Consider the following 26749-nt stretch of genomic DNA (forward strand, 5'->3'; position numbering starts at 1 on the left):
TGGAAGTAAGGTAATTTTAATTACAGCAATCAGTTTATATACACAATAATGTGTATTTTACATGTATCAAGGAATAAAAAAAACCAAACTGCATTTCAAAATTTGTTTACTGTAGTAACAGAGGCAAATAATCAGGAATAAGGTTAAGCCACTAATATCAAGGAAAGCCACAATGTGTGTGTAAATTGAAGCCAGAGGAAAGCTACAGAAGCTCAGTATTCAGACATGAATTCCAAGGGTTTCACAATACCTAACTCACCTCAACCTCATCACATGACAACGGAGTCTGGATTGCAGGGCTGGATCTAGATTATTATCCAACACCCATAAGCTTCAGGTTCCTATTTACAGTAACTGTTCTGAGATGTTAAACTGCAAGGTCAAGGTAAGTGTTTTAGTTCTCGCAACTGCAGCCTAATTTCACTAAAATTGCCTTAATTAACTTAGAATAGTCTGTGATTCTATAATTACCAGATCAAAATGTCATTTTAAATCACTCCTCATTTCAGGATACGTGAACACGGAACTAGCTGTAACAAACTTCTAATATTTTCAAATTCAAATGTTCATTTTCACTTAAAAAAAAAGCCACAATAAAACTCTTAACAGAGGCTTAAAAAGGTCTTTATAAAATAATCTCCATCACACTTACAATAGTAAGAAAATTATTCTGGTTGCTAGTTTTTAGTAAATATGAACTGGTTTGTGTAATCCGTATTAAAGATGGTTATAACTACAGTTCACATTTCATTTCTTAAAGGTGGATGAACAAATGTGTCAAGAAAAGTAGATTATTGCTGTTTCTCATCAAGTCCTTTTTACTAAGGACATGCTGCCTTGGCAGGCAAAGCATGTCTGGCAGCCAGCTGGGAGAGGAGAGCTGAAGGAGAGAAGTTATGATTTGCATGCCAAACAAACCTTCTTCCATCACCTTAGATTTGGCAAAGGTACAACTGAACTGATTTAAGATCAAAACTGTGACATTCCATCCATCTCCTGAATGACAGTGCTGATCATGTCATAACTCAAGTTTGCTTGAAGTGACACAAGAAGGTAGAATCCAAGCAAGTTCTGGATTGGCAGGGAAAAAAACCTCTGATGCTTATCCTGTCATATGTAACTATGAAAATCCAAGATGTTCCTCAGAGGGTTTTTCACCAGGTCTGCTGGAGCAATGGGTATGGCTGTGCAGAGAGAACAGAAGATGGACATATTGGAAATAGGAAATCAGGTTTTCTATTTCTGCAGTAGTAACTAATCAAATTAAATATGCCACCATTCAATTTCTAGAGGACTCAAAAAGATCTAAAAATCCATACATGTTTTTATCAAATTTTTCATACAGTAAGCCTCTGAAATGTACTTTCTGTGGACACAAAGTGGCAATTACAACTGCAAACAGAAAAAGATCACAACTGCTAATAGGGTGTCATTCATTATACATTTCAACCAGCTGTTAGGTTCTTTAGCTTTGGTAATAAATTATCCTGCTGAGGATGATGATAGTTCATATGTCCAAGGTTTAATCTGCTGGTGCACTTCATTCCATTGTTTACATGAAACCTTAAAATACTGTTTCACAAAGAGCAGCCTCAGGATGGTCTAGAAGAGCTAAATCAAGTCACTCATACAAAATAAAATGGATGTTGCTGTCAGAGGCACCACTGGATAATCCATTACCTTCACACCGCCACCCTTCACGTTTGAAGGTCTTAAAAGAACAGAAAAAAGGGAATAAAACCAACATGACTAAAAGCACTAGGGGAGAATCTTCCACTTCTTCAGATTCCTTGTGATGTGAAAATACTTTACAAAGCACATGTAAAGACATTTATGTGGAAAAGATCCTGGTCTTGTGGTGTGCAGCCCTCCCAAGACATCACTTCAGTGCATTCTGCCCTCCCGTTTAAGCCTCTGGCATCCGAATCCCAGTCTCAAACTGTCCAGTGCTGAGGGCCATTCTGAGCAATTCCTCATGGAATTACAGTTTCCTGACCATGCTTTGCTGTGTGACATCCTGCTAAACTTGGGTCCCCCAACCGTGTAGTTCTCCATGAAAAAACCACAATTATCCATCCCAGTGCCTGCTGCAGCTGAGCAACAAACTCCTCTGAGCTTTGCACTGATAGATCTTCACATCCCACTCCCCCCTGCAATGAGGCTTAAAGGCATTTCCTTAGCAATGAGATTCCTGTGATTTCAACCAGAGCCATCAAAAAGAAATAGAGAAAAAGTTGTGCAACTGTGACTTGAGACTCTGCACAAGGCATTGTGATGACTGATACAGCACTGTCAGAGCTGTGCAGCCAGCTGCTGCCTTTTCCCTTTTACTTCTCCACGCTTTAAAGAAATGCATTTGATCAGCCTTGACATTCTATTTTAAAAATCTGCTATCAACTGACCATCAGAAGCATTCTGTTACAAAAGAGTACTAAAACTGTATGGTAGCAATGAAAGATACCTAAAATATTCCTCTCAAATGTCAAGCATTTCTCTTCATGCTGGGTATTTATGTACCTTGACATTATCAGTTCTTCTGAAAATGGAGAAATACATCAGAAACTATCTTGTATGATTCCAAAAAGGCAAGGTGTACCATTATTTCTTCCTTGCTCCTCAAAAGAAAGCATTTTCTTTTCTGTAACATCCAGTGATGCAAACTGGTACAATACAGATGCTCAGTTTGGAAACCTACATCTTAAAATAAAAATATCTGCAAGAATATTTCAGCTCTAAGATACTCAATTATAATGTGTATTTAATTTCTTTTCAAAGCAATCTTCCATGCCGTGTCATTTCACTTGTTCTACTGAAATTCTCAATCTGTACAAAGATAATAAAATACTGACCTGTATAAGAATCTCATTAATTTATCAAGAGCAATGTTTAACACCTCCTTAGGAGATAAACAGCTTTTTGCTAGCAAATGTGCACCATTGGTCAACCAATCCAATATGGACATTGCAACAGTGAAACACTGCTGGGGTTCTTTAATCTACTGCACTGTGAATAAAGTTTCATCATATCCAATTTCACCAAATTTGCCTTTTCTTGAATATGCACTAAACAATCGAACTGAGGGGGAAGAATAATAAAGAGATCATACTTTGGTTGTATTTGTAGTGGCAATTATTATCCAGTACCAAAAGCACTAACATCAGATATCTTCTGGGAATGAAAAGAAGAACTCAAAGGCATTCAAGTTTAGAAACTGTTTTTGCAATCAAAATGACATTTTATGGCTCTCTGCTTCATAGTTTAAACTTCAGAGGAGAAAGGGAAAGTAAAGACATCTAAGCTGCAGCTGCATTTGATATGAGCACAGAAGTTACATTAGAGTAAACTTACAAATTCATGTTTTTATACATCAATGTTGTGGCTGCTCAGGATGGATATTCATGGTCCTGTATATCTCTTTGAGAAACAGCAAGGCAGTGTCTTCAGATCCCCTATGAAAAATTAAATAAATAAAACAAATGGGAAAAGGGAAGAAAAAAAGGGGAAAAAGTTAGTTCAGTATGTTCCATCTTCTAATTCTCCTAAGTCACATTCCATCCTATTTCAGCTCTCTAAAAAGTTTGCACAACCTCTTGGCCTAGTATTTATTTTTCATGAACGTGGCCTTACCTCTACCAACTTGCTTCAAGCTATAATTCTACACAAGTTTTGCATTAGTTCTGCTATCAACCCTAGCCTGTACATTTACCTTTTTCCAGTGCATTTCCTCCCCCTGTCCTCCTTAACTTCCTATGCTGCAACTCTAAATCCTCTCCTCTATCCACTTGTTTGATGTTACCTCCTTATCTTAATCTCCCCAAATAATGTATCACTTTTTGTCCTGGACATATTCCATTAATTAGCCCAGTTCTGGCAGCAATATTTTAATTCTTCTCTACCTGGCAGGCCCTTAATTGTAAACAGACTATATTGAATACCCATAGTCTTCAACTCTTCCGTACCATTAAAATGTTAGATAGCTCTTAAATAATTTAAAGATTAATATCATTCAAGTGCCATGTTTCCAAGTGGCTGTTTCTCCTCCTATTTTCAAATATCAAAGCTTTGGGCTACTTGAATTTAAAGTTAACAGGATGAGACTTTATTTTCTTCATCGTCTGTAAAATGCTATGTAAACACACATAAACAATACCAACATAAAAAATAATGTTAAACAGGCAAATTTTAACAAAGTTCCAAAGCTACAGGAACTGTTAGATAAGGGCAGCTTCCTGTGCTTTTAAGAAAAAAGATATAGGGAACCAGTAAAGGAGATTTAGATGGTCAGAACTGTGATCCTCCAAATGTGAGGAACATAATTTGCAGAACACCAGTACAGAATTGAACATGCAAGCTGAGGGACTACATGTATTTTCCACAGTTCAGCACAGACATTTCTTGATGGTTTCTGCATTAAATGAGCAGCAAACAAGCAAGCAGAAGGTTCAACATAGAAGCTCCAATCCCTGCAACACTCAGAGCATTTCTTTTAAAGCTTTTCCCACCATTTCTTAGGAAAAAAATGCCCTCCTATTTGGGTCATTCATCTCTGTGCTTATCTTCCTTACTCGAATGACAAAAACGGCTCCAGGTACCAAGTTTTGAAAATCCTGGCAGTGATCGGCTGCCACCCTGTGGAAAGAATTCCCATCCCTTCAGCCCTGCCTGTGGAACGGCACTGCCACCACCGGGTCACCTCGGAGCTGAGTGCCCACAGCAGCCCCGGGAACCCCTCCTGGGGCAGGGGCTGAGCTTCCACTGCCACCACCGGGTCACCTCGGAGCTCAGTGCCCACAGCAGCCCCGGGAACCCCTCCTGGGGCAGGGGCTGAGCTTCCACTGCCACCACCGGGTCACCTCGGAGCTCAGTGCCTGCAGCAGCCCTGGGAACCCCTCCTGGGGCAGGGGCTGAGCTTCCAGGGAAGTGCTGATGGCTCTAACGAGACCCTTCAGGTCATGTGTTCAGAGCTGTATTTTAACCTTTGGAAAAAAAGCCTGCTGCTCAAATCACCTACTGAAAATCAAAACCTTCAGAAAGAACCTACAGCACCCTTTGTAGAGCACCTGCTGAACTCAAAATGAGAGACAAGTCTCTCCTCCCACCAACACCACTTTGCACAGCTCACAGCTGACACCCAAGGTTGGCTATTACATACCAAGAGGTGTTGTTAAATATAGTTCACACATCCTTTGCTCTGCCAGAAGAAGCAATAACGTTTTACCACTTATTGTAGTCTAATAACAATCCTTTGTGAACAGTTTTATTGGAAAAGCTACAGTTGCCAAAACGCTTCCAGAGCTCTCCTTGTTTTGAAAATAACAGTAGTTATTTTGACAGTAGTTAAAACTCTGAAGTGTCAAAGGTCAAGAGAACAGTGTCAAATGTCTTTACTGCAAAAAATTTGTTCACTGTGTGATAATACAGGATCTTATTTTGAAATTTAATTATGAAATAGTGACATCCAAGCACAACACCCTGAGCCCAACACTCCTGGACAATCACACATCCTGTGTACCTTAAGCAGCCCTTCTGGAATCACAGATCTTTCCCCTTACCAGTAGCACAGGTGGCTCTGCAGAGCAAACAGGTACTCATTGAAGCTTTCTATTGGTTTCTCCTGTAGAACATAATCAATGCGACGCCCTCCGTTCAGCATCCCAACCTTCACTGACACATCTTCATCTTTTGGAGGGTCTGGGCTTTCAGTGATCTTCTCAGCTAAAATCAAAGAGTTTCAGATTTGAACTGTTTTCAAGCACAGCCTGCTTGACTATAATTGAGAAATACTGCCCATTTTTCCTGCTGTAATTTCCAAGTGTTTGTGATAAGACATTAATAACAACCTGTACTGGCCAGAATGGTTCAGAAAGGTTACTGAACTATAGGCTTACTTCTTTTAAACACTTTTCTTATGAAGTAACTACTGAGTGATCTCTCCCTGAACTCACTCCAACCTACAAAGCTTTCATTGTAATTTCTCTCCCACACCCAGCTGAGGGGGACAGTGAGAGAGCAGCTTTGGTGGGAACCTGGCTTTTAGCAGAGACCTCCTTAACACGGTCAGGAAAATCAATAGCAAACAGTCACTGGGATATTCAAGTGTCAACTTATTTGAGATAAGTAAGTTACAGGGAAACCAATAATGTGTCCATGTACCTTCCACCACCTGCTTTTCTTCCTCCTCTTTAATCTGGTTAGCTACTTTCTCCAGTTCTGCCTGCAGCTGGGTTGAAGATGTATGAGCACGTGCAAATTCATTGAGGGTCTGCCATGCACTCTTCAAAGAGCTGATAAAGCCCTGCTTCAGATCAGATCCCATGCGAGACAGAGAGTCCTTCAGCTCTGAGAAAGAAAAAAAACCAAAAAATTGAATTTAGAATGATTTAAAATTACCAACTAAAACCAGAATGATGAAATTCTGTTCAATAAACATCACAAATACTAGGGGAAACAGGCCTGCTGTGTCATAAATGTGCAGTTTTTGCTTCCCTATTCCATTTTAAAGATTAGGTGAAATGTTATTAATACACAATTGACTTCTTACTGAACGGGCCAAGGAATCCACCTACATCAAAGTAAAAACAGTAAGGAGCAACAGACCATATTTTTCTCCTTTACTAAAGACACTTTTAGAGAGTTGTAACCTGAAACAAGTAGCTTGTGTAGTCTAGCAAAGCAGACTCACTCTAAGGGACAATTCCAAGGACAGATGCTGCAGAATGTTTTCAAGTGCCTGAAGCAAGGCTTTCAGGAGGGCTCTGTTAACTTGCACAACAGCAAAACTGACTTTTCTTATTAGATGTGCAAAATTTAAGTAGAGCACCTTGGTCTGATGTGCACCAGTGAGTGACAAAATCAGTCTTTGCCCTCCAATGGCTACAGAAGCTCCTTTTCCCTCAGGGTTTCCAACACTGAACAGACTCTGGTTAAACACACCATGGTGGGCATTAGGGACACCAATAAATTTAGTTTCTGTTTCACAGTTTCCTAGATCAAGCAACGTACAGCAATTTTTAATGGAACTTTGGTAAGGAGAAGGTTAAATCTGGAGGAAATATGATTATTACTTTTGAATGAAATTGTGAATGCCCAAATTACAGGGCTGGGTGGAATCACCTCTGATGTTTAGGAAAAATATGGAATCAGATATCCAGGGATATTCATTGGTCTGTTAAAATCTTACAATATTCTAATGCATCAACTGAGTAAATTATGAATAGGATCCATATGAAATAAGGTTTTTTTTACCCAGATGAAGTCTTTTTCTGCCTTTATGATGTGGAATGAGAACTGGTTTTAAATCCGTATCTTCGATGATCATTGGTTCTAACCTGTAAGCTACTGGATCCAGCTGTTAAGAGACAACAGTTTAGTTATCTTTAAAATTATTCTAATTATCACATTTCAGTGAAAAAAATCCCTATTTATGGTTTATAAACAATCATTTTTGAATTCTGCACTATTTGAATTTACAGAAATTCAGTTCATGATATATTAAGCAGGCTCATGAACTACTTTGGTCTTGTTCTCCTACAGAAGGAGATTCTAATGAGGAAACACAACAGCAAGATTTCCTTGCACTCATTCTCTATCAACATGTCACTGTTGAATTGTTAAGCAAAATGAGACAGAGAAGGACAAACAATGCATGTAAAAATACAAATATTCCATAAAAATCTACGAATTAATGAAAAAACCCAAACATTTCCAACCCCCACCCCCCAAAAAAAGCCCTTCCTTAATTCTGAAAAGAAACAAGGGAAATATTATCAAAACAACCCATGCCTGGAAATGTACACAGGGGAACAAGAGGTGTAATGCTCCGAAGGTAAAACTTAGTATTCTGCCTTTTCTGTCACCTACATCAGCTAAAATCAAATCTGAAAAGCACTGCTACTCACTGGGTGATAGATATTGAAGAAGCCCTTGCAGGTAGGGAGCCTGTAGTTTTCATCAATCTTCTCCACACCCCTCACAGTCAGGAACACACCAATAGGGGAACCAAGCGCAAAGAAAATATCTGGTTCAAAGTCCAGTGCACTGTAAACCACAGAAACCTACCAGGCAGAAACCAGACACATCATCTCTCAGAACTGCCGGCTTCAAAGGAAGCAGCAAAAGGTCATCAACATTAAAAAAAAAATAGTGAAAAGAGAGAATTGATCAAATCCTTTAAATTGTTCAGATCATTTAGATGTATGTACTCTCACCTGGCCAGTTCCAACTTCAAAATACTCATAGTCAATGTTCACAGAAGACACGGATGCACCAACTGGGAGCTTCCTCTTTGAGTGCATCTGACCAGACTCCGAGGGTGAGACAGAAGAAACTGCCTCTTTTGGTTTCTGGGTGTCTTCCTGAGTCTGGAGTGTGGCAGCCAGCACTGCTTTCTTTTCTGCTACTGCTTTCTTCTGTTCCTTTTGAGAAAAGTTTTAAATTTAGGGAGAAAAAAAAGTTAATTTCACAATAGTCAAAATTCTTTTAACATATCCAGGATGTTAACAAGAGTGTTCAAGAATAGAAGCTACTCCACAACAAGGTGTGTGTTGTAACATTTGCTTAACAACTTCTAATTTCAATCCTGAAATATGTATTTACCTGCTTGGCTGCTCTGTCTTTTACAAAATTAGCTATTTTCTTTCTTGGTCCAAGAGGTATCCCCATCTCCTTCAGGTCATCAACTGTACACATGAGCTTAAGAAACAAACACCAAATACACACATCAGAAGATATTTTTCGAGTAGAAAAAGTACTTATAACTTTTCTAGTAAAATGAGTAATTTCTTACTGGTGATGACTTATGAATTTAAGTCAATTTATAAAAAAAAAGAAAAAAAAAATTTAAAAGACATGACACCAAGTGCCTTAACATAACCGGGAGGATGCGCCACACCAAGAAAAAAACAACAAGAGCTGCAGAACATTCAGTCTTCAAGTCATGCATTGATTATCTTATATTTGCAACTACTTTCATGGCCACAGAAAGGAAAGGAAAAGGAAAGGAAAAACAAAACAACAACAAGAAAACCCAAACATAAACCTCCACAGCTTGGGCAACCCCTCCAAGTCCAGTGAACATTTCTGTACCAGAGACTCCATGTCGATCCGCTCCTTCTCGAAGGTGCTGGCGTACTCTGCCAAGCTGAGCATTTCCAGAGTCTTCTGCAGAGTGGGAACGTCCTCCTCTGCCTCAGGCTCACACAGGTCATCAGCAGAGGTTGCAATGGAGGAGCCCAGGGAGCTGGTATCTTCAGTCATCTCAACAAAACAGCACAGAAACAGGATCACATCCTCTAACAGTGGAAAACCAGGAAGCAGCAAGCCAAACCAAGTCTAACTACTTTCTCCTAAAAACATTATCAAGCAAACTCTGTAAATATATATCCATTTTTAGTGAAGCACAATAAAGATTTTCCACTAAAACAGGCCTGCAAAATAAACATTTAAAATATTTAAAAATTACTACGAGAGACAAAACACTCAAAAATGCTTCCTTTTATTCCTCAAACAACTGGTCACCATTTCTAGTCCAAACACAGATTCTTTCCCTTTTATACATCTCCCCCACCACTTAGATACTGTTAGAAAAAGTTACACGTTCACAAGAATCAAAGCTGATGTTCAACATCAAATCTCATTACTGGCCTACTTGGAACTTAAGAGAGATCGAATTAATTTGTCCTGAGAAATGACAATATTTACAAAACAACACCTTCCCATTAACATATTTAAATGTACTATCAAACCCACAAACTTGGTTCAGGTAATAAATCCTGAAAAGTTAAGAAAAAAATGATCAAAAATACCAGATCTATTGGCCTGGAAATACCAGCATGCAAATTACCTGTTTGTCATGAACAGCCACATCCTTCACACTCCCATTAACACCAGAGAATGGTCCAGAATTTACTGATGAAGCCAAGTCCTTCTGGTTAGACAGTATGTCAAATAAAATTAAGGAACCTGCAAACGGGAATTAGAGTTGATTTGGGAAAAATACCAGGTTTTCCCGTCCCTAAATCTTAATTGCAGATTTATATGCAATAGCAATGTCACAGTATAGTTTGATCAAAAGAGATGGCTGAATTAAATATATTAACTTTAACATAATCACCCTCAGCTAGAAGCAACCCCTTTTCTCCCCTGTTCATGCTTTATGTAGCTGCCATGACTAAACTATTTTTCCTTAAACACCTGAGATTGATGAACTCGAGGAAAAATTCCAGTTCAAACCAGTATGTCATTATGCTGCTCTACAAAGTCTAGTCTTTGTAGAGTCTCTCTAGTCTTCCAAAAAATGCCTGTACTTTTACAAAGTGGAGGTTCTGAGAAAGACATCACCCACCTAAGAAGACAGGAAATAACTTTTAAACACAGATTTCCTGACACTAAGTTTTCCTGAAGGGAAGTACTAACTTTCTCTCAAAGCCTGATAAACTCAGCTGCAGAGAGGAATTTGTCAGCTATTTTCTGAAAGACAGCTCATTTGACTTTTATGCATAACAAAGGGGCCGTTTTCCTTTGCCACTCACCCAAGCTGTGGCCAGCCACAGAGACGCCCCCTCTGAAGTCGGGGTTACGGCTCATGAAGAGCGCGTAGAGGCGGTTCATCTCCATGCCCACTTTATCCACGATGGTCTGGCAGTAGGTGGGGCTGTTGTAGAACAGGATGTCCAGCAGCGTTTCGTTGGTGAAGTGCCTCAGGCGACCGATGCTCGGCAAAGTGATTTTCTTTATGTTCCTGGTAACACAGAATGGTTAAAAGCATGAAAGTCTTTAAAGAAACGCCCGTGAGAACTTAGTTGGTTTTTGAAATTAATGCAATGTAAATGCTACAGAAAGGGTCTCTGAAGAGATTTTAAAAATCCATACAGCCTTCTGGCCTTGTTGCATATTCACACATTAATGCTACCTGCTGATTGTAATATTTGTGAAAGATACAGCCCCTTTTTTTTCCTCTCCAGGCTGAAGAGATGCCTGAAATAACCTCTTCTCTATTCCAACACTGTTCTCATAAAGTACCAGGGAAGTTTGGTGAGCAGATTGAAGAGGAAGAGGAAAAGGAACTCACATATAAAATTAGAATCAGAGAATGGTAATACTCTCTTTTTGAAGAAAAAGTTTGGCATCACCATCTGCCTGCCTGGAGTCAAGACAGCTGCAGGGGAATTGCTATAGACTTGAGACTGCCTGGTTTGACTAACAATAAGGTTCCCTCCTCATGCAGAGCTCAAATGCAAATAAAACACCAAGGCTGGAGGAAAGCAGTGTGATTTGACTGAGTTAGAACAGTCTGGAGAACATCAGCATTGCTTTAAGGGGCACAGGTTCACACCTCACAATTTTTACTTACCCAGCTTTGAGCAAGGGGAACAGCTTGAAATGTGAAGTCACAGCAAAGGGATAGGGACAGAGAAGGGATTTTAAAACAGATATTTAAATGCTGTTTAACACTTCTACCCAAATATAGATACTTTGCTTCAAAAAAGGAACCCCCTAGCTCAAGTGCCTAATCATAATTCAGGCACTCCTCTAGGACTGGACAGAGGGCTCAATGCCCTCCTCAGAAATAACTCCTAGGGTCAAATTCGGACTGCAGGAAAGTAAAGAATAGAAAACTCTCCACTCTAAATTGTCCACACCTCATGGACAAAACATCTCCAGGCTCAACACCTCATACTTGTGATCATAACCTCTACACACTCACTCATCATCAAGTATCATTCACTTTGATGAAAATTCAGTACTGGAAAGTTGTGTGCACAAAAAGAAACAAGAGAAATATTCCTCACACCTTTCCAGCTTTCCAAATACTCCTCATCAAAATGTTAATTTACAAAAGTCTGCAATTCTCTCATCCAATCATACATTTACTCTTATAACCTGCAGAGCATACGAGCTGCTCTTTTTCTCCACTTTCCATAACCCAATAAAAAGCAGCTTTTAAGATGTTTTCAACATTAAACAATGCCCTCACCTGTCTACACCTGTTGCATCTCCATGCAGAGAGCTGTGCCAATGAACTGGAAGGAATTCCACCCTGCTCACTTTGCGCTCCTCCAAACATTTCCTAAAGTGAGTCTGCAACAACTTCAGAGAAACAGTCCTAAAATCATCAACTGTGAAGAAAAAGAATAATGAAAATCTGATAGCTGCAATACTCAGGTAACAGATCCTTCCCCTTAATTTTACAGATAGTCAGAATACAAATGATGGAAACTGAAAACTGGAAAAATCTTTTCAAGTATTACTATTTTAACAAAAAGAAAGCACAGATTTTTGTTAGTGTGTTTTCTAGCAAGCTTCTATTTCTCTCACAATGACTGCCTGTTCACTCCATAACCAGACAAGGCTTTCCTAATTTACTCAAGGTTTTGTTTGGAGTGTATTTAGAAAAAAAAAAGGCAAACACAAAACCACACCACACAAACCAAACACTTTCACTCACACCACAAAAAGAAAAAGCAAAAAACCCAATCAATCCAAAAAAACCCTCACCACACATCCCAAAACCCAAATCGCCCTGCAAGTGTGATATTGAGTACCAGCAGTAACAGTTAAAGCTTCAAATTTGACAGAACACAGATTCTGCCTTTGGAAAATAATCATGAAAAAACTGAATTTCTTAACATTAGAGACTTTTCTTTAAAAAACATTATAAAGACATGGTTATCTGAATATGAGCTAGAGATAGCCACATTTAAACAGCAACAATACAAGTGCTCATTATACAAGCCCAAACTTACCACATTCAACAATGCTTCTAAACCTCAAGTCACATACAGGACCTATGCCATGAACCATAAATACCAGATGGTCAATTTGGGACATTTCTCCTGTAGAACAAAAAAAAAGGAAAACATTCTGAGTACCTGTATGCACTGCAGGAGTCAAGTTCAGAGACTAGGAAATGTAACACACACTTGTTTTATAAAGCCTATTACATAACATGGCTCAGGACATAACAGAGCCCACAGGACTCCTTTGATTAAAACACCCCAAAACCAGATAACCTCATCAAGCAGCTGAGATGAAGGAATAACTTTAATCTTTAGACTCCAGGCAGGAACAGCACACAGCCACCCCACCCACCACTGTCCAGTTTCTGCCCAGATCCAAACTGACTGCTCCCAGTGCAGACCCAAGTACCCCAGGAATCTCACCACCTACCATCAGGAATCTCATCATGGTCATCATCAATTCCACGTTTCACTACCCTTGGCCTCGCCTGCCCATCCTGAGTGGTGCCCCATTCATCTGGTGTGGCAGAGGGCTGGAACTGCACTATGACCTGCAACAAACAGTGTCCAGTTCCAACCACAGAAAACCCTCGTGACTCACACTGTTAGTCTGAAAGCACTGCATGGTTGAACATATTTTTTGACTGCTTTACCTTGCAACTGAAAATCAAATGTTTTCTTCCACAAAATCCTCATTAGTGTGAAAAGCAAACAGATGACTCAAAGTAACCACAAGGTGAAGCAGCTGGGGCTGCTCAGTGATTCTGAACCATTTTAACTCCTCAGCCTCATTATTCAAGCTTCTCCTTCCTAGTCTCCAGTATCCACTCTTCCTTAGCAGACTACTGAAATTGAATGCTACCTGATTTACAATAACTATCACAAGGAGAAAATAGAAATAAAAAAAACCTGCAGTGCTTTTCAGGGAAGGACAACAGCATCTAAAGTAGTCCAGAAACCCTAGAACGTGAGGAATTCAGTACTACAATTGTTTATAGGATTTACAGTCTGAACTCATATTTACACCAAGTGGTTTAAATGCTCCTTCTCTAGATTTTTATTGGACAGAATTCCCTAACCAGGATTATTAAACACTTTAAGTAGGAGCAACCATGAGCCTTTCTGGCCCTTGGACATTTTTTTATTGTGTATTAATTACTGCATCTGTGATAAGTGAACAGCAGTTAACAGCATTGATCAATAAGGCTGAAGTCCATGTTTTAACCATATGAGACTGTTCACAGAGTATTTAGAATAATGTTTAAAGCTTGTCTTGCTATAATTTCTTATGGCCTGAAAATGAGCAGAAACCTTCTCAGGCCTTAAAGGAACTATTTACCTTATAACCAGATTAATGCTCTTCCCACATGAAAGCTCTTCGTTTTAAATAACTTTCATTTGGCACAGACTGAGGTTAAAATAATTCTAATTACTTACCATTTGCTGCCAGTTATGCTTAGCCAAAATATTTATTATGCAAACCCATATTCTCTATAGGTTTCAGAAAGCATAGTCTTTTAACCATACTGAAGCAAGCACAAGTTCAGTGTTCTGTAAACCTGATCATCTTTAATGCACACACACCTAGAACAACCAACTGGTATGATTTATACAAGATTAAGACCACATTCAGTTTATGCTTCCATCCATTTGCTCACTCCCCCTTAATGAATCCTGTGAGACACAACTGCCAAAATCTATTACCTTGGGATTATGCATAACAATTGTCTCCCCGTTTGGAAATTCAAGTCGCCGATGCCATTGATTTGTAGTTACAGCTCTCTTATATTCTGCCTGAAACAGGAAACAAGTTACACAAAACCAGCATGGCAACCTCCTCTCCCAATTCAAATTTACATCACTTTCTTTATATACAAATGTCACACGTAGAGCTACACAAGCAGATTTTAGGTCACAGCAGTGCAGGACTGATGCAGGAGCAATGTGGCCTTCTAGACACTCCTCTTTCAGAATTTGATTATGTTCCAGAAAGCGCATTCTGAAAACCCTCTTCACGAAACAGAGAGAAGAGTTTCTAAGGTGATTAATACCATGAACTATCAAGGTCCCTGTGCCTGACTGACCTCCAGCTTGTCACTGAAGTCCTCAGAGTAGGGCACGAAGCGGCTGTCCTTGTCTCCCTTGTAGAACCAGAGGCAGCGCCTCACCTCCGAGGGCTCCTCGTCCCAGTACACGGCTCTGCGCACGCGCTCGTACAGGAACACGTCGTAGCGGCCGCCGTCCGTGCTCAGCACCACGCTCTCGGGGTCGGGCTGGACTGGGACACACAGCCACACGTGCTCACCACACTGACACCCCTCTCAGAATGATTATGTGTCAATGAACAATATTCTGCTCCCTCAGCCCGGCCCCAGCACCCCTGGCACCGCTCTCGGGCCATTGGGACTGACAGTCACACCTCAGCAGAGAAGCTGTGATGCTGTGATGCTTCTGTACACTCTGTACCCAACAAAAAGCTTAGAGAAATTCCCAAATACAAACACTTATGCCAGAACTGGCAGTTTAACAACAAAGCAACCCAAGACACAAATTATGAGGAGTTCTATATGAAAATCTAATACATCTCAACACTGACAGCATCAAGCAATGATGATGTCAGTGAAATAAATTAAGTGGGACAAAATATATCTTTAAGACTTTATTTACTACTGCCACACACACGAGTGGTATTACCCCAATATCTTCCTTTAGCCCTTCTGCTCAGCTCTGGATAAGACAGGACTTACCAGAATTATAGATCTCCTCCAGCTTTGCAGAATCCAGAATGCTGAATGGCATCCATATTTGCTTGTCCTCCACCTCCTTACAGTAGAACCAGTGGGGCTGCACTGGCTCGTACTGGTTCTGCAGCAGCACAGGAGGGGCTGGCACCAGGGGCCCTGCAGGCCTGGCAGGCTGGAGCTGGGACTGGGACTGTGGAAACTGAAAACAGAAGGGCTCAGCACCTCAGTCTCACAGGGTTTTTACAGAACTCTTCTATACTTTGCTACAGGGAATACTTCACTTCTAACATGTTTTCCTCCCCAGAAACATTACCTTCCATTCTAAAAATATTGTCCACTTTATCATCTGTTTGAGAACTTACACCTTCTCAAACTGAGAAAGAATGTAAATTTCATTATCACAAACTGTTAAAAACTGCCCTGGTTTAGCATCATGATTACCTAAAATCAGTGAGAGTTCAAATATCCTCTAAAATTTTCAAAACTTGAGCTGAACTTGTTTCTTATAGCCACAAAATTTGACAGGAAAATAAAAACACATTCTTCTCATTGTTCATTTACACATAATTATGCTTTTGCATAAAGACTCCTGATTTTAACAAGTGGCCACTTCAGCAATAGCTCTCTTCCTGCAAAGTGACCAAAACAGGCAGACTTCAAACTCAAATGTAGCATCAGTGGCACAAGAAAAGTAACTGATTTTGAAAGGGTCTACAGCCTACATAAAGCTGATTTCATACAAATTGTACAGAAATCCCAGTCAGTACAAATAAAAGCAACCAATGTCAGCAGTAGCAACTGCCTTGGTTGATGATACATTTAAAGGGGGAAAAAAAAGGGCACCAAAATATTGTACAATATGTAAAATTCAACAAACAGAAATTCGGAAATTATATAAACTAAACTCCAGACTGTTTAGGTTCTACTGCCTTTGCTATGTTTTGTCATCATATAACCTTCACATTCTTTATTCTTGATAACAGAAATATCGCAATAGCTCAGGCAAAAATAAAAACAGTTTTTGCTGTTTTCAAGGTAAACATTTTATTAAGCCATTGGCATTACTTTAATAATGCTTTTGTGCAGGTAGAAAAGTATTAAGATTATTGCTTTATATCACAGAAAATCTTCATCCAGTGTGTTTCAAAGAGTTTGCTGACAATTTTATGTGACTTACTTTCAAAAAGTTCTGGCTTCACCAACAAAACCAGCTTAAAAAGAGATTTTAGCCCATATCTTTGAAATGGCTGAATGACCTGTTTTAAAGCTGAGGCACAAAAAATGCAGCAGCACAGCTGAAACTCAGCAAACTCAGAAACCCACAGAAAAGAGCAACAGAACTTCAGAACCTGACTTTGTTCCTGATGCCCAGAGGCTGGCAGAGCCACAGCCTCAGGGTACACTCACTTCAAAGATCAGGAAGTTTTCCTGGAACAACAGTTCCAAGCTACTTCTAGTGAAAAGCTTTTGCTGTTAAAATGGTTCAAGACTTCTTCTGGGACTTTTTGGCAGAGAAAAAAATCTTCAGAAGATAAAATACACAGCTGAAAGAGGAAAGTGACTTGTTTTGGTGGCAGGAGCCACATACCTGTGTGAGCGGCCCCGGGGGTGTCTGGTACATCTGCAGGGGTGGCACAGGGGTGGCACAGGTGGCAGGGGGGTGGCTGTGCTGCAGCTGCGGCGGGGTGAGGTAGGGGTTGGCCCTGCTGCTCAGCGTGGTGTGCCTGTAGGGGTTGTAGCCCTGCTGCTGCGGGGTGCCCGCGGGCCCGGCGGCGCTGGCAGGCGGGGGACAGCTCTGCTGAGGGGGCGGGTAAGGCGCCACTCCCACCTGGGAAGTGGGAGGTGCACTGTAGGACTGGGACTGGGGAATGTGTGGTGGAAAGGCATTTTGCCCATCCTGTGACCCAGACACGAGTGGGAGTGAAGTGGGAGGTCTGGAGAAGGCTGGTGCTCCGACAGGTGTTGAAACAGTTGTTAAAGGTGGCTGCCCAATACTTCCAAAGGGATCGCTGGTGCTGGGAACTTGGGAGAAGTAGCTGAAAGTCTGTGGTGGGTTGGGGCTGGCTGATGTCTGACCCAAGAAGCTGTCCTCTTCCCCAACATCTGCAGAATCATCTGCAAAAACAAAAGGATCACCAGAGATCTTGTGACAGCTTCAAATCAGTGTACGGGGTCAAAATGTTCTGTAACACCATCAGCTATGGCCAAAACTGTTGGTCCCCATAAAGCTTACACATCCTTGATTCAGCACATCATAAAATGAAACAAGAGATACCAAGTCTTCAAGACCACTTAAAATGGACTGTGAAAGTCACTCAGTGTACACAGAAAAAGCAACAAATACTCAATAAGAAACCAAAATATAACCGGAGTCAGGACCTTCCCAGGGCAATCTGGCAGGCACTAAAATCCCTCCCAACTTCACTTATCCCTCAAATGCAAGAACCTTGGTTCATATCCTTTCACCATGAAAACAGCTACTAAGCATAGGACTTTATGCTCCAATTTTTAAGACAGAACTTAAAAACATTCCTAAATAGGCCAGAGTTGCAGGTTAAACCACCCATTCTTGCCTGCTCCTTCAGCAGAGCCCTCTCAAGGTTTCTCATCTGCCTCGCATGGTGGCCATAACTCATGATCCCAAGCCCCCTAATGAGCAGGACTTAGTCCAGTTCTCCCTAAAAATCCTACTCTAGACTTGCATAAAAGCCACATCTCTGATGTAGAAAAATCAGTCTCCATTATGCATAATTGCAGAAGAGGATTTAAAAAGATGCAAGGCCATGAATGCCCTTTAGCATGGAAAAAATGAATAAAAGAGGTCCTGATCAATGACAGTTTTCTACTTCGCAGTGATCTAGGAACAAGTGGGAACAAAGGAGGTTTGGCATGATCTGAGGTCTCACAGCAAGCTCACCTAAGGATGGGATGAGCAGCAGTGGCTGCCTGCTGAGGGAACAGCAAGGAGCAAGTGCCACCAGCAAGGAGCCAGTGCCACCAGCAAGGAGCCAGTGCCACCAGCAGAAACCAGCAGTGTTTTACCTGTCTGGCAATCAAATGTCCCCAGGCTGTGGGGAAGACCCCACAGAGCAGCTCTGCTGCTCAGTCCCCAGGCAGAGACCAAGAGTCTCTGCAGCTTCAAGCTGCCAACAACAAATGGCTTTATCCACAGCCAACACAGCGCTAATAGTGAGCATCAAGGGAGTACAGGGGAATCCACGGAGAAGCCTCCCTAGGAAGCTGCTGTTCTAATTAATTAATCATAGAAGACTCAGCTGCCAAGATTAAAAAGAACTATTTTAACCATCTTTTATTTAGTCTGTGCAGACGGAGTCAATTTGAGCCATCACCTGCATTTATCAATTCCTCCTGCTTTCACTCACAGCACTTGATCCCACTTTGAGGAACAAAGCCAAAATCCCTGTGTGAGCCACTGTGTGAAGAATGCTAAAACCACTTATAGCCAATGACTACTCTGAAGTCAGGCCTGGGGATCATCTCCCAGCTGCAAGCAGTACCATTGATACCATTTATTTGGTAGTCTCAGCTTCTAAATAATAAAATCTACCTTCCTTTCACATGTCATAATCAGCATGGGGCAGAGTAGCACACTGCAAACCACACTGTCAACTCTCAGCTTTCCCAAGCAATTGGCAGCAGAGCCCTTCACCTCACTCTGCCAGGCCACCATAAACATGCAGCAGTGTGCTCAAGAGTTCTCAGGCCTTCAGCAAATGAACATTCACAAAACACCTACTATTCTCCAGTTTCAAAAGGGCTTTGGAGATTGAGCCCAAGTGCAGCTTTCCTTGCAAAATGAGGTTGACAAAAGTTCTGCCAAAAAAAACACTATATGTGTATGTGCACACACATGCAGTTTCCAACACAAAACATTACTGCTTTTCTTGACTTTTTCTATTTTTGCACAATCTCTGTTGCAAAAACAAGCACGTCATAATGTAAAAAAATGAGTGTACAGCTTTGATGAGTGTTCTTCCCATGCACAGAACAGTCTTTCTTCACCTGTGACTGTGCCAACCTCCTGCACCTCCCTCCCTACACAAGGCAGAACTTTCTCATTCACAGACTGTCACCAGACAGCCACAAGTGACATCAGTGCACGTCCTCACTGGGAACACTCTTCACCTACAGTAAATATATTGGTTACATCACCCACACCTGAGCCAGAAAATGCATCTTATTGTCCAACTGCATAGCTCAAACCACTGACTACTCACTTTTGGAGACAGATGAACAAATGAATGACTGCACACAGCTCTCTAATGTCAGCTGTCAGGCTTCAAACAAATCCCTGGATTGACTCTCATTACATTTTACACAACTTAAAGTTATGATTCCAAATACAAAATATTCTACACAGCAAGAAGATCCCAACTACACCTGGCTGGGCAAATGGTGAGTAGGCTTGACTGTGGAAATAGAACATTTAACAGGATATGGGCCTTACTTGGACTGACACAGAACGTGGCACAACCTCTGACACTGAAATTCACTCCAGCTACAAAAACATGAATCCTCACCTGATCAAATTTTAAGTCACACGGAGAGCATGAAATTCACCACATTAATCAAATCCCATCAGATTTTATCCCCAGCTGGCTTCAAAATGTTCAGAAAATTGCCAGGACAGTCATTTGTGTAAAGCTAGTAGCCAGATCACTTTAAAATTACTTTATTTTCTTAATGAAAAATTAATGTATACTTGCATGAAAGAAAAACTATGAAGATTGCACAATGGAATCAGATCAATTATCTAGATACCAAAAGTAAGTAGGAGTAATTTGTAATGCTTTTATTCCTCCTACCCAAAAAATGTAGTTGATCTAAAAAACTTCCCAAGTCATACTTGACAAACATTTTATTAAATCTGCAGAGAAGCACTGCACTGATTTCCAGCTATATTAATACTTATTTTAGCCAGGATACAATAATGTGGAAATGAAGCCTTGAAAACTCAGCACAGAATAGTTTGGGTTAAATGGGACCTTCAAAGGTCATTAGTCCAATCCCAACATATACAATACAGTAAAATTTAAAATACCTGGTTTCTAGATGCACTTTGAATGTTTTGAGCTCTAATCTCTGACTGGACACATTCCCAGAAAAATCCATTCCTTTACCTGAAACTGCCTGAGCATCAGATTTTAAGTTGCACGCACATGTGTTGGGAACACCATTAAAGCTTTAGGAGAAAAGGATATTAGAACCAGGATTAAATTAGCAAGGATATCTAAGGTGGCTGCTTAACGTGCTATTTTCAAACCGGGAAAACAGAAGATAATATGAGAGAAGGGCTTAAAAAACGCGAAATCATTAAGTACACGCTGAATGGAAGCACTGACGCGTCATTGAGCTGGGAGCGCGATGATCAGCGCCCGTCCTTAGACACAGCGCTAAAATCCACACACACAACCAATAAGTAGGGGGAAGTAGAAAAAATTTAGTGCCGGAAAGCGGAAAATGTAATCCCGAGCAGCGTCTCTGCTGAGGCACCACCAGAGACACCCGGCTCGGGGAGCCCCAGCGCCGGGTCCAGCCCACACGTACCGGGCCCCCCAGGCCCGCAGCCCTCCCTGGAGTCCGGGCTCGGCTCTGGGGGCTCCCCCGGCCCCACCGCCCCTTCCCGGCGGCGGCGGGACCCGGCGGGACCCCGCACATCCCCTGCGCTCCCGGCTGCCCTCCCTCCATGTCTCCCTATGTCCGTACCGGCGGGCAGCAGCGCGGGCCCGGGCGGCGCGGCCGGCGCTTGGCTGACGGGGATGAAGGGCACGTTGAAGCTGAACTCGGTGGCGGAGGACGAGAAGAGCAGGTTGGTGCCGGTGCCTCCCCCGGGCTTCGCCGCCGCCATAGCCGCGCCCCGGCCACGTCCCTGCCCCGGCCCCTTCCGCCCTCAGCCAAGATGGCGGCGGCGGCCGCGCGCAGCCGTGAGGGGCGGGAGGCGGGCCCGGCCGCCATTCCCGCAGGAAGAGGAGGAGGAGGAAGCGGCGGCGGGCCCCGCGCTGGGCTGGCGAGCGGGACTCGGCGGCCGCAGGGTGCCGGCAGCCCCGCGGCGAGGCGCGACCCCGCCATGCCGTGCGTGGGCGACTGGCTGAACAGCCCTCTGAGCATCGTGCAGGGCATCTTCGGTGAGGCGGGGCCCGCGGCCCCGGGGCGGCAGCGGGAGCGCCCTGAGGGCGCCGGAACCGGACCGCGCTTTCCCTCGCGGGGTGGTGGCGGGGGAGCGGCGGGGCCGGCTCCGTGTCTTATGTATCTGCTTTATATCCTGTATATCTTGTATACAGCGTGTGTTCCGTGTATTTCATGTATCTCCGTGTTCCGGCAACAACGCGTGCTGTCTGCGCGCTGCCGAGCGGGGCTGATGTTACCAGCGCTATCAGCCGCGGCTGCTTCCGTGTTGGGCTTGATCTTAACTAAAAGAATACCGAAATAAAACTTTCCCCAGCCGACACAGCGCGGAAAGTGTTGCCTCGGTTCCTGCCTTTTCCCACGGGGGTGTTGCAGAGCTTTCTCTCGCTTCCAGGAATGGCTCTGTGCTTCTTGGTTGGCCTGAAAGGGTTTGAAATGGGAAGTCAATGAATTGCAAGGGGAATAAATTAGTCTGAGAAGCGCGTACTTCCCTAAAATAGAAGTGAAAGTCGAGTTTGTTTGATATGGGGGGAGAGTGCTGATTGAGAGTCTCTTGTGGTGGTGGTGGTGCTAATAGACACATAAATGTGTTGGTTTTTGTAGCCCAAAATGTTCCAAATTCTGATTGGGAGAAGAAGGTAACCGAATACTTCAAGGAGAAATTAAAAGAAAATAATGCTACTAACTGGGTAAGAGTGTTTTATTCTTTTCGAGTTACACTTTTTCTTAAGCTCCATTGTTTTTTACATTTTATTGCAGTGGCTCGCTGTTGATAAGTGCTGTCTGTTCGTGCTAAGGACGCATTTCAGACCCAGCTTTGGGGTGTGGAATTCACCCCTCGGCTGCTTTAACCCGAGTGCAAAGCCAGGATGGGAGATCCCAGCCCATCCATCCCCTCCAGCACCCTCCTTCCCCAGGGTGTCACTGTGGGTGCTGCCGCTCTCTAGCACAGTCAGTAGATGGCAGGAGATGACAAATATTGTCATTTTTGGGGAAGTGTGACTCCTCGGTGTGCACCACGAGCTTCTCAGCTGCTGCTTATAAACCTCTTCTCTCAGGAGCTGTTATCACGATGCTGCAAACTTGTGTGGGTTGAATAAAACCTTCAGGTTTTAAGGAAAAAATGCTTTTCCTACTAAAACTGTGCTTTGCCTGGTTTGTGCAGTTTAGCAGGGAAGCTGTGCTTTAGGTTTTAAAAATAAAATGTGCACGGTTGAGTTCAAAAGCTGGTACTTTTCTAAAAGGCTGTAGCAGAAATAACATAGTAGGACTGATAAGGGGATTAGAAACTTTCATATGAAATCTGTTCTACTTATGACTAAAAACAGGTGAAAATTATTTGTTTTCTTTCTCAGTCAGTGAAAGTGTTCTGTGTTTAGTATTAAATGGTAGCTTAAAGCATAAATGGCAAAATTGAGTAAAATTTGTAACATCAGAGTGAATGGAAATCATATTTTCTTACTCAAGAAAACCATGAGGGGATATACTTTTGTTAAAATGCCACTTCCTATAGATATTTTATACAAACTTACAGGTTTTGTTGCATTTTAATGTTGGATGTGGGCTTTTTCAACAAAGATTTTATTTCAAATTTAGAAAACTCAATTCATATTGCAAGTCTCGTTCTTTGAAGTTATACCACGTGCTTAGGCATTGATTTTTTCCTTTCTATTTTCCCATTGTCATGTAAAACTGTGTAAAAGACTTCCCCAATGTGGCCTTGGAAATTAACATACAGGTTTTCCAGAACCTTTTGTTATAAGAAAATGTGCATGCAATTCATAGTACCAGTGGAAGTACTGGTACACAGCACATGGTGGAAGGGCTGTTAAGCAGAAATAAGTGATAAATTCTGTTTAATCCTGCAGCTGCAATAGTTCTAAAATTTAAAAGTTGGTTTCAAATGTTGTACAGTTTTCATACAGTTCCAGTGACCTATAACCACTTCTTTTGTAGTCCAGTATTGGGACTGGAAGAATTTGGGAACTGTTAAGTGCCTGAGAATTGTAACAATTATCTGTAACAGCCATTGCAGAAAGGTGTTGTGGTAGCTACATTTTCTACCTGCTTAGATTAGGGTGAGAGATGCACTCAGAAAATATTAAGTATGCTGTATATTTTGAGGAGGAGGATATACTGGATGTTCAGAGAATTAAGTTTTTGTGCTGGTTTTGGCTTACTTCAGAGCACTGCTCAATATATACCTTTACCTATATATACATCTCTTTTTTCCCAGGTTCCATCACTGAATGATGTTCCTGTACATTACCTAAAACCCAACAGCCTGGTGAAATTCCGCTGCATGGTTCAAGATATGTTTGATCCTGAGTTTTACATGGGAGTGTATGAAACAGTTGACCCAAACACAAATGCACGTGTAAGTGAAATACTGACTTACTGTTTTAGCAGATGTTTGTCACTTTGCTCATTGTGGTCTTTGTATTTCTCTGTTTTTTGAGTTAAATCTATGGAGCCTGGACACTGAGAGTAACTGTGTCCAGCCCCAGTGGCATCAGCAAAACATAACCTGTTACATTTCTGTTGAGGAGTAGAAAATGATGTCTGTGAGGGACTTTGGACTGCTGTGATTTTGGTGTGATTCATGTTCAGGATGCTGTCAGAAACAGAATGATTGCATTGCCTTCTCCCTCTTGACAGGTTTTGCATTTCGGTAAATACAGAGATGTGGCAGAATGTGGGGTAAGTGATATCAATTATGTAAACTTAGAGAAGAAATATTGGATGGAAAGTTGCAGTTTTATAAGTGTGACAGAGCTTCTTTGGTACTTGGCAGTGGATTCCTGACGATACTGCTTTAAATGGAAAATTAATCTTTGGTTTGGAAAGCGGAGTATTCATAACTGCTCACTGGCATTCTAATTTCAGCAGGCTTCCAGCTGTTTCTGTTGTATTTAAAATTTGGTTTGGTTGAGTGGAGGGGGGAGTGCCCATGACCTTGAAATTGTCTGCTATGGAAAAGTTACTTTTGGTAGTACAGTGCAATTTGAATCAAAATATTATATATTCACTTTTTCTTGAGTTATGTAGTCTTGCATGTTAATTGTAACTTCTGGCTGAGTAACTGAATCTGTGGGGTTAGTTTAAATAAAGAAAACAAACAGTAATCAGATTTTTAACAAAATTTCTCTTGGGATTCCAGCCTCAGCAGGAAATTGATTTGAACTCCTCACAAACAGTCACCTTGGAGAGACAGACTTTCTACTGTGTTCCAGTGCCTGGTGAATCAGCATGGGTGAAAGAAATATCTTTTTTGACTGAGACAGTGTTTTGTTATACAATCAGTGATCACCAGCTAATTAATTAGATTTAAGGAGATAAGTTTATTTAAAATTTGTTGTGTTTTTTTTTTAGTGGATCTGGAGAGGTGATAAGTGTAGAAAGAGACAGAAAGTTGATGGTGTGTGATATGCACAGAGAGGATGCAAATGAATTTAGGAGCATTTGTTTGATTTAGTAGACATTTTTGCTTGGGAGAGTCTTGAAAATTTCTGTTAATTTCTAGTTGCAAATGCGTAGGAAAAGAGAAACTTCAACTGAGCCATTGGCATTTTCTACAGCAGGACAGTTAGACAGCGAGAATCTCCTATAAAACACCTATAGCTGAGCATGTTAAGATGAGGATTCTGTTTAAAAAATCCCAACTAAACCTTAGTGTGGCTGAGTTTTCTCTGCTCAGTCCGTGGCTTCCTTAACCCGCCGTCCCAGGCGTACGTCAGCGCCAGCCAAGCCCGAGTGAGCCCTTCCACCTCCTACACCCCCAGCCGCCACAAGAGGAGCTATGAGGAGGATGAGGACATGGATCTGCATCCCTGCAAACAGAAGGAGCAGCACATGGGTAAGAGCTGCTGCTGATGAATGGTTGTTCTGATGTCTTCCCAGGATTTGGCAAAAGATCAGTGCTAGAAACTGAAATATTTGCAGCTGTTTTAATTATTGGTGTTGTTGCAGCCTTTATGATATGGAGGCTTTGTTGAAGTCAGTGGTTTGATTTGAAGGAGTGTGGGAGAGCCTGCAGTGTTACATGTGTGTTGTATGTCTTGCTGACAAACTACAGAGATTTTTAATATAAACTGGTTTTTATGCATATTCCGACTTCATGTTTTTTTAAATGTGAAGTGCAGAAAAATACTACCTTTGTAGTCCTATGGGCTGTAGGAAAAAATCATTCCCCTGGTTTAAACACTGCATTTTGAAAATCAGATTTCTGGCTGTATTTGTGTTTCCAAGACACATAGTTCTTTGCCAGCACTCTCTCTCACACTTAACATGATTACATTAAATATGCACTTGTGAGGCTTCTCATATTAAGAGTATATTCTTTCAAGTATATCGCATTATTAAATATGCTTGTCTCAGATGTCTTGTTAAATTAGTTTTATTCCGTATTGCTCACTGTTCAGTTCTGCACTTCTGTTTAAAAAGCCTGCAAATCCTGTGTTTTTCAGGCAGTGGAGGTGATATCCATGGATGTGTGGAGCCAAAGAGATTAGAAACAGAAGCTTCAGCAGGTCATCATGTCATTTCTCCCAACTGCTCCCCTCCACTTGACCTAAATTTTCCCTTGCCAGGAGAGAAGGGACCAGCTTGTCTTGTAAAGGTAAGAGACAGGAGAGGTGATCAATCAGGCAGACAGAATCAGCCTAGCAGTGGTTTGTGGGCACAGAATTTGTGTCTCAAGTCCATAATTTTGTTTCTAGTGATAATTACATTCTTTCTCTTCACTAACACAGTGTTTCTCTTCTTGAGTGCTGCATTTGAATTGCTGGAATCCTTCAGCAGCATTTATCAGAGGTTGCACCTTCTCACCCCTTTTAGTTTAAAAACAAAAAAGGTTCCAGTATTAGATGCTTGAGGGTGTAGCTGGTATTGAGCCCTGGTATTTTTCTTTTAGGGTATCTCCTCTAATTGAAAAACAGCTGGGAAAAACCAAACTGGAAAACCAATAAACTACATAAACGACATTGTTTGTATATTGAATTTGAAATAGTCCTTGATTCACTGCTATGCTACATTATTATGAAACTTCAACTCAAAATTTCTCTGCTGTTGCTATATTGACTTCTCTCTTATTCAGTAAATCTTGATGAATCAGAGTAGAAT

General features: G+C 41.5%; 2 protein-coding genes across 4 annotated transcripts in view; one reads left to right on the plus strand and one right to left on the minus strand.

The window, feature by feature from the left end:
• SEC23IP (SEC23 interacting protein) lies at nucleotides 1-21407 on the minus strand. Its single transcript, XM_063405192.1, has 19 exons — nucleotides 21209-21407; nucleotides 17070-17596; nucleotides 15485-15680; nucleotides 14822-15015; nucleotides 14442-14531; nucleotides 13168-13288; nucleotides 12744-12833; nucleotides 11975-12116; nucleotides 10530-10738; nucleotides 9842-9960; nucleotides 9085-9255; nucleotides 8596-8691; nucleotides 8208-8414; nucleotides 7899-8054; nucleotides 7246-7348; nucleotides 6154-6339; nucleotides 5553-5715; nucleotides 3349-3449; nucleotides 1-1184 (listed from the first exon to the last, which is right to left on the minus strand). The coding sequence occupies exons 1-18, from the start codon at nucleotides 21348-21350 to the stop codon at nucleotides 3368-3370; spliced, it is 2994 nt and encodes a 997-aa protein (XP_063261262.1). The 5' UTR covers nucleotides 21351-21407; the 3' UTR covers nucleotides 1-1184; nucleotides 3349-3367.
• MCMBP (minichromosome maintenance complex binding protein) overlaps nucleotides 21173-26749 on the plus strand; it is a 14617-nt gene continuing 9040 nt past the window's right edge. The window contains exons 1-7 of one of the 3 annotated variants that reach the window (XM_063405195.1): nucleotides 21173-21311; nucleotides 22232-22317; nucleotides 23865-24005; nucleotides 24287-24328; nucleotides 24789-24890; nucleotides 25355-25484; nucleotides 26095-26246. In XM_063405195.1, coding sequence (XP_063261265.1) covers nucleotides 23931-24005; nucleotides 24287-24328; nucleotides 24789-24890; nucleotides 25355-25484; nucleotides 26095-26246 — 501 coding nt within the window. In that variant the 5' untranslated portion in view covers nucleotides 21173-21311; nucleotides 22232-22317; nucleotides 23865-23930. Of the gene's footprint in view, nucleotides 21312-21450; nucleotides 21628-22231; nucleotides 22318-23864; nucleotides 24006-24286; nucleotides 24329-24788; nucleotides 24891-25354; nucleotides 25485-26094; nucleotides 26247-26749 lie in introns of those variants that run through there. The other 2 variants (XM_063405193.1, XM_063405194.1) reach the window with 2 other exon arrangements.

This window comes from Prinia subflava, chromosome 9 (genome assembly GCF_021018805.1).
Source record: "Prinia subflava isolate CZ2003 ecotype Zambia chromosome 9, Cam_Psub_1.2, whole genome shotgun sequence".
Classification (NCBI taxonomy): domain Eukaryota; kingdom Metazoa; phylum Chordata; class Aves; order Passeriformes; family Cisticolidae; genus Prinia; species Prinia subflava.

Excerpts from the sequence above, each read along its gene's own strand:
- SEC23IP (XM_063405192.1), bottom strand. The coding sequence starts at position 21,350 with ATGGCGGCGGCGAAGCCCGGGGGAGGCACCGGCACCAACCTGCTCTTC. Across the intron at positions 13,289-14,441 it reads TTGTTATGCATAATCCCAAG|GTCATAGTGCAGTTCCAGCC; the intron begins GTAATAGATTTT and ends TGTTTGTTGCAG. Across the intron at positions 3,450-5,552 it reads CAGAGCCACCTGTGCTACTG|GGGATCTGAAGACACTGCCT; the intron begins GTAAGGGGAAAG and ends AATTTTTCATAG.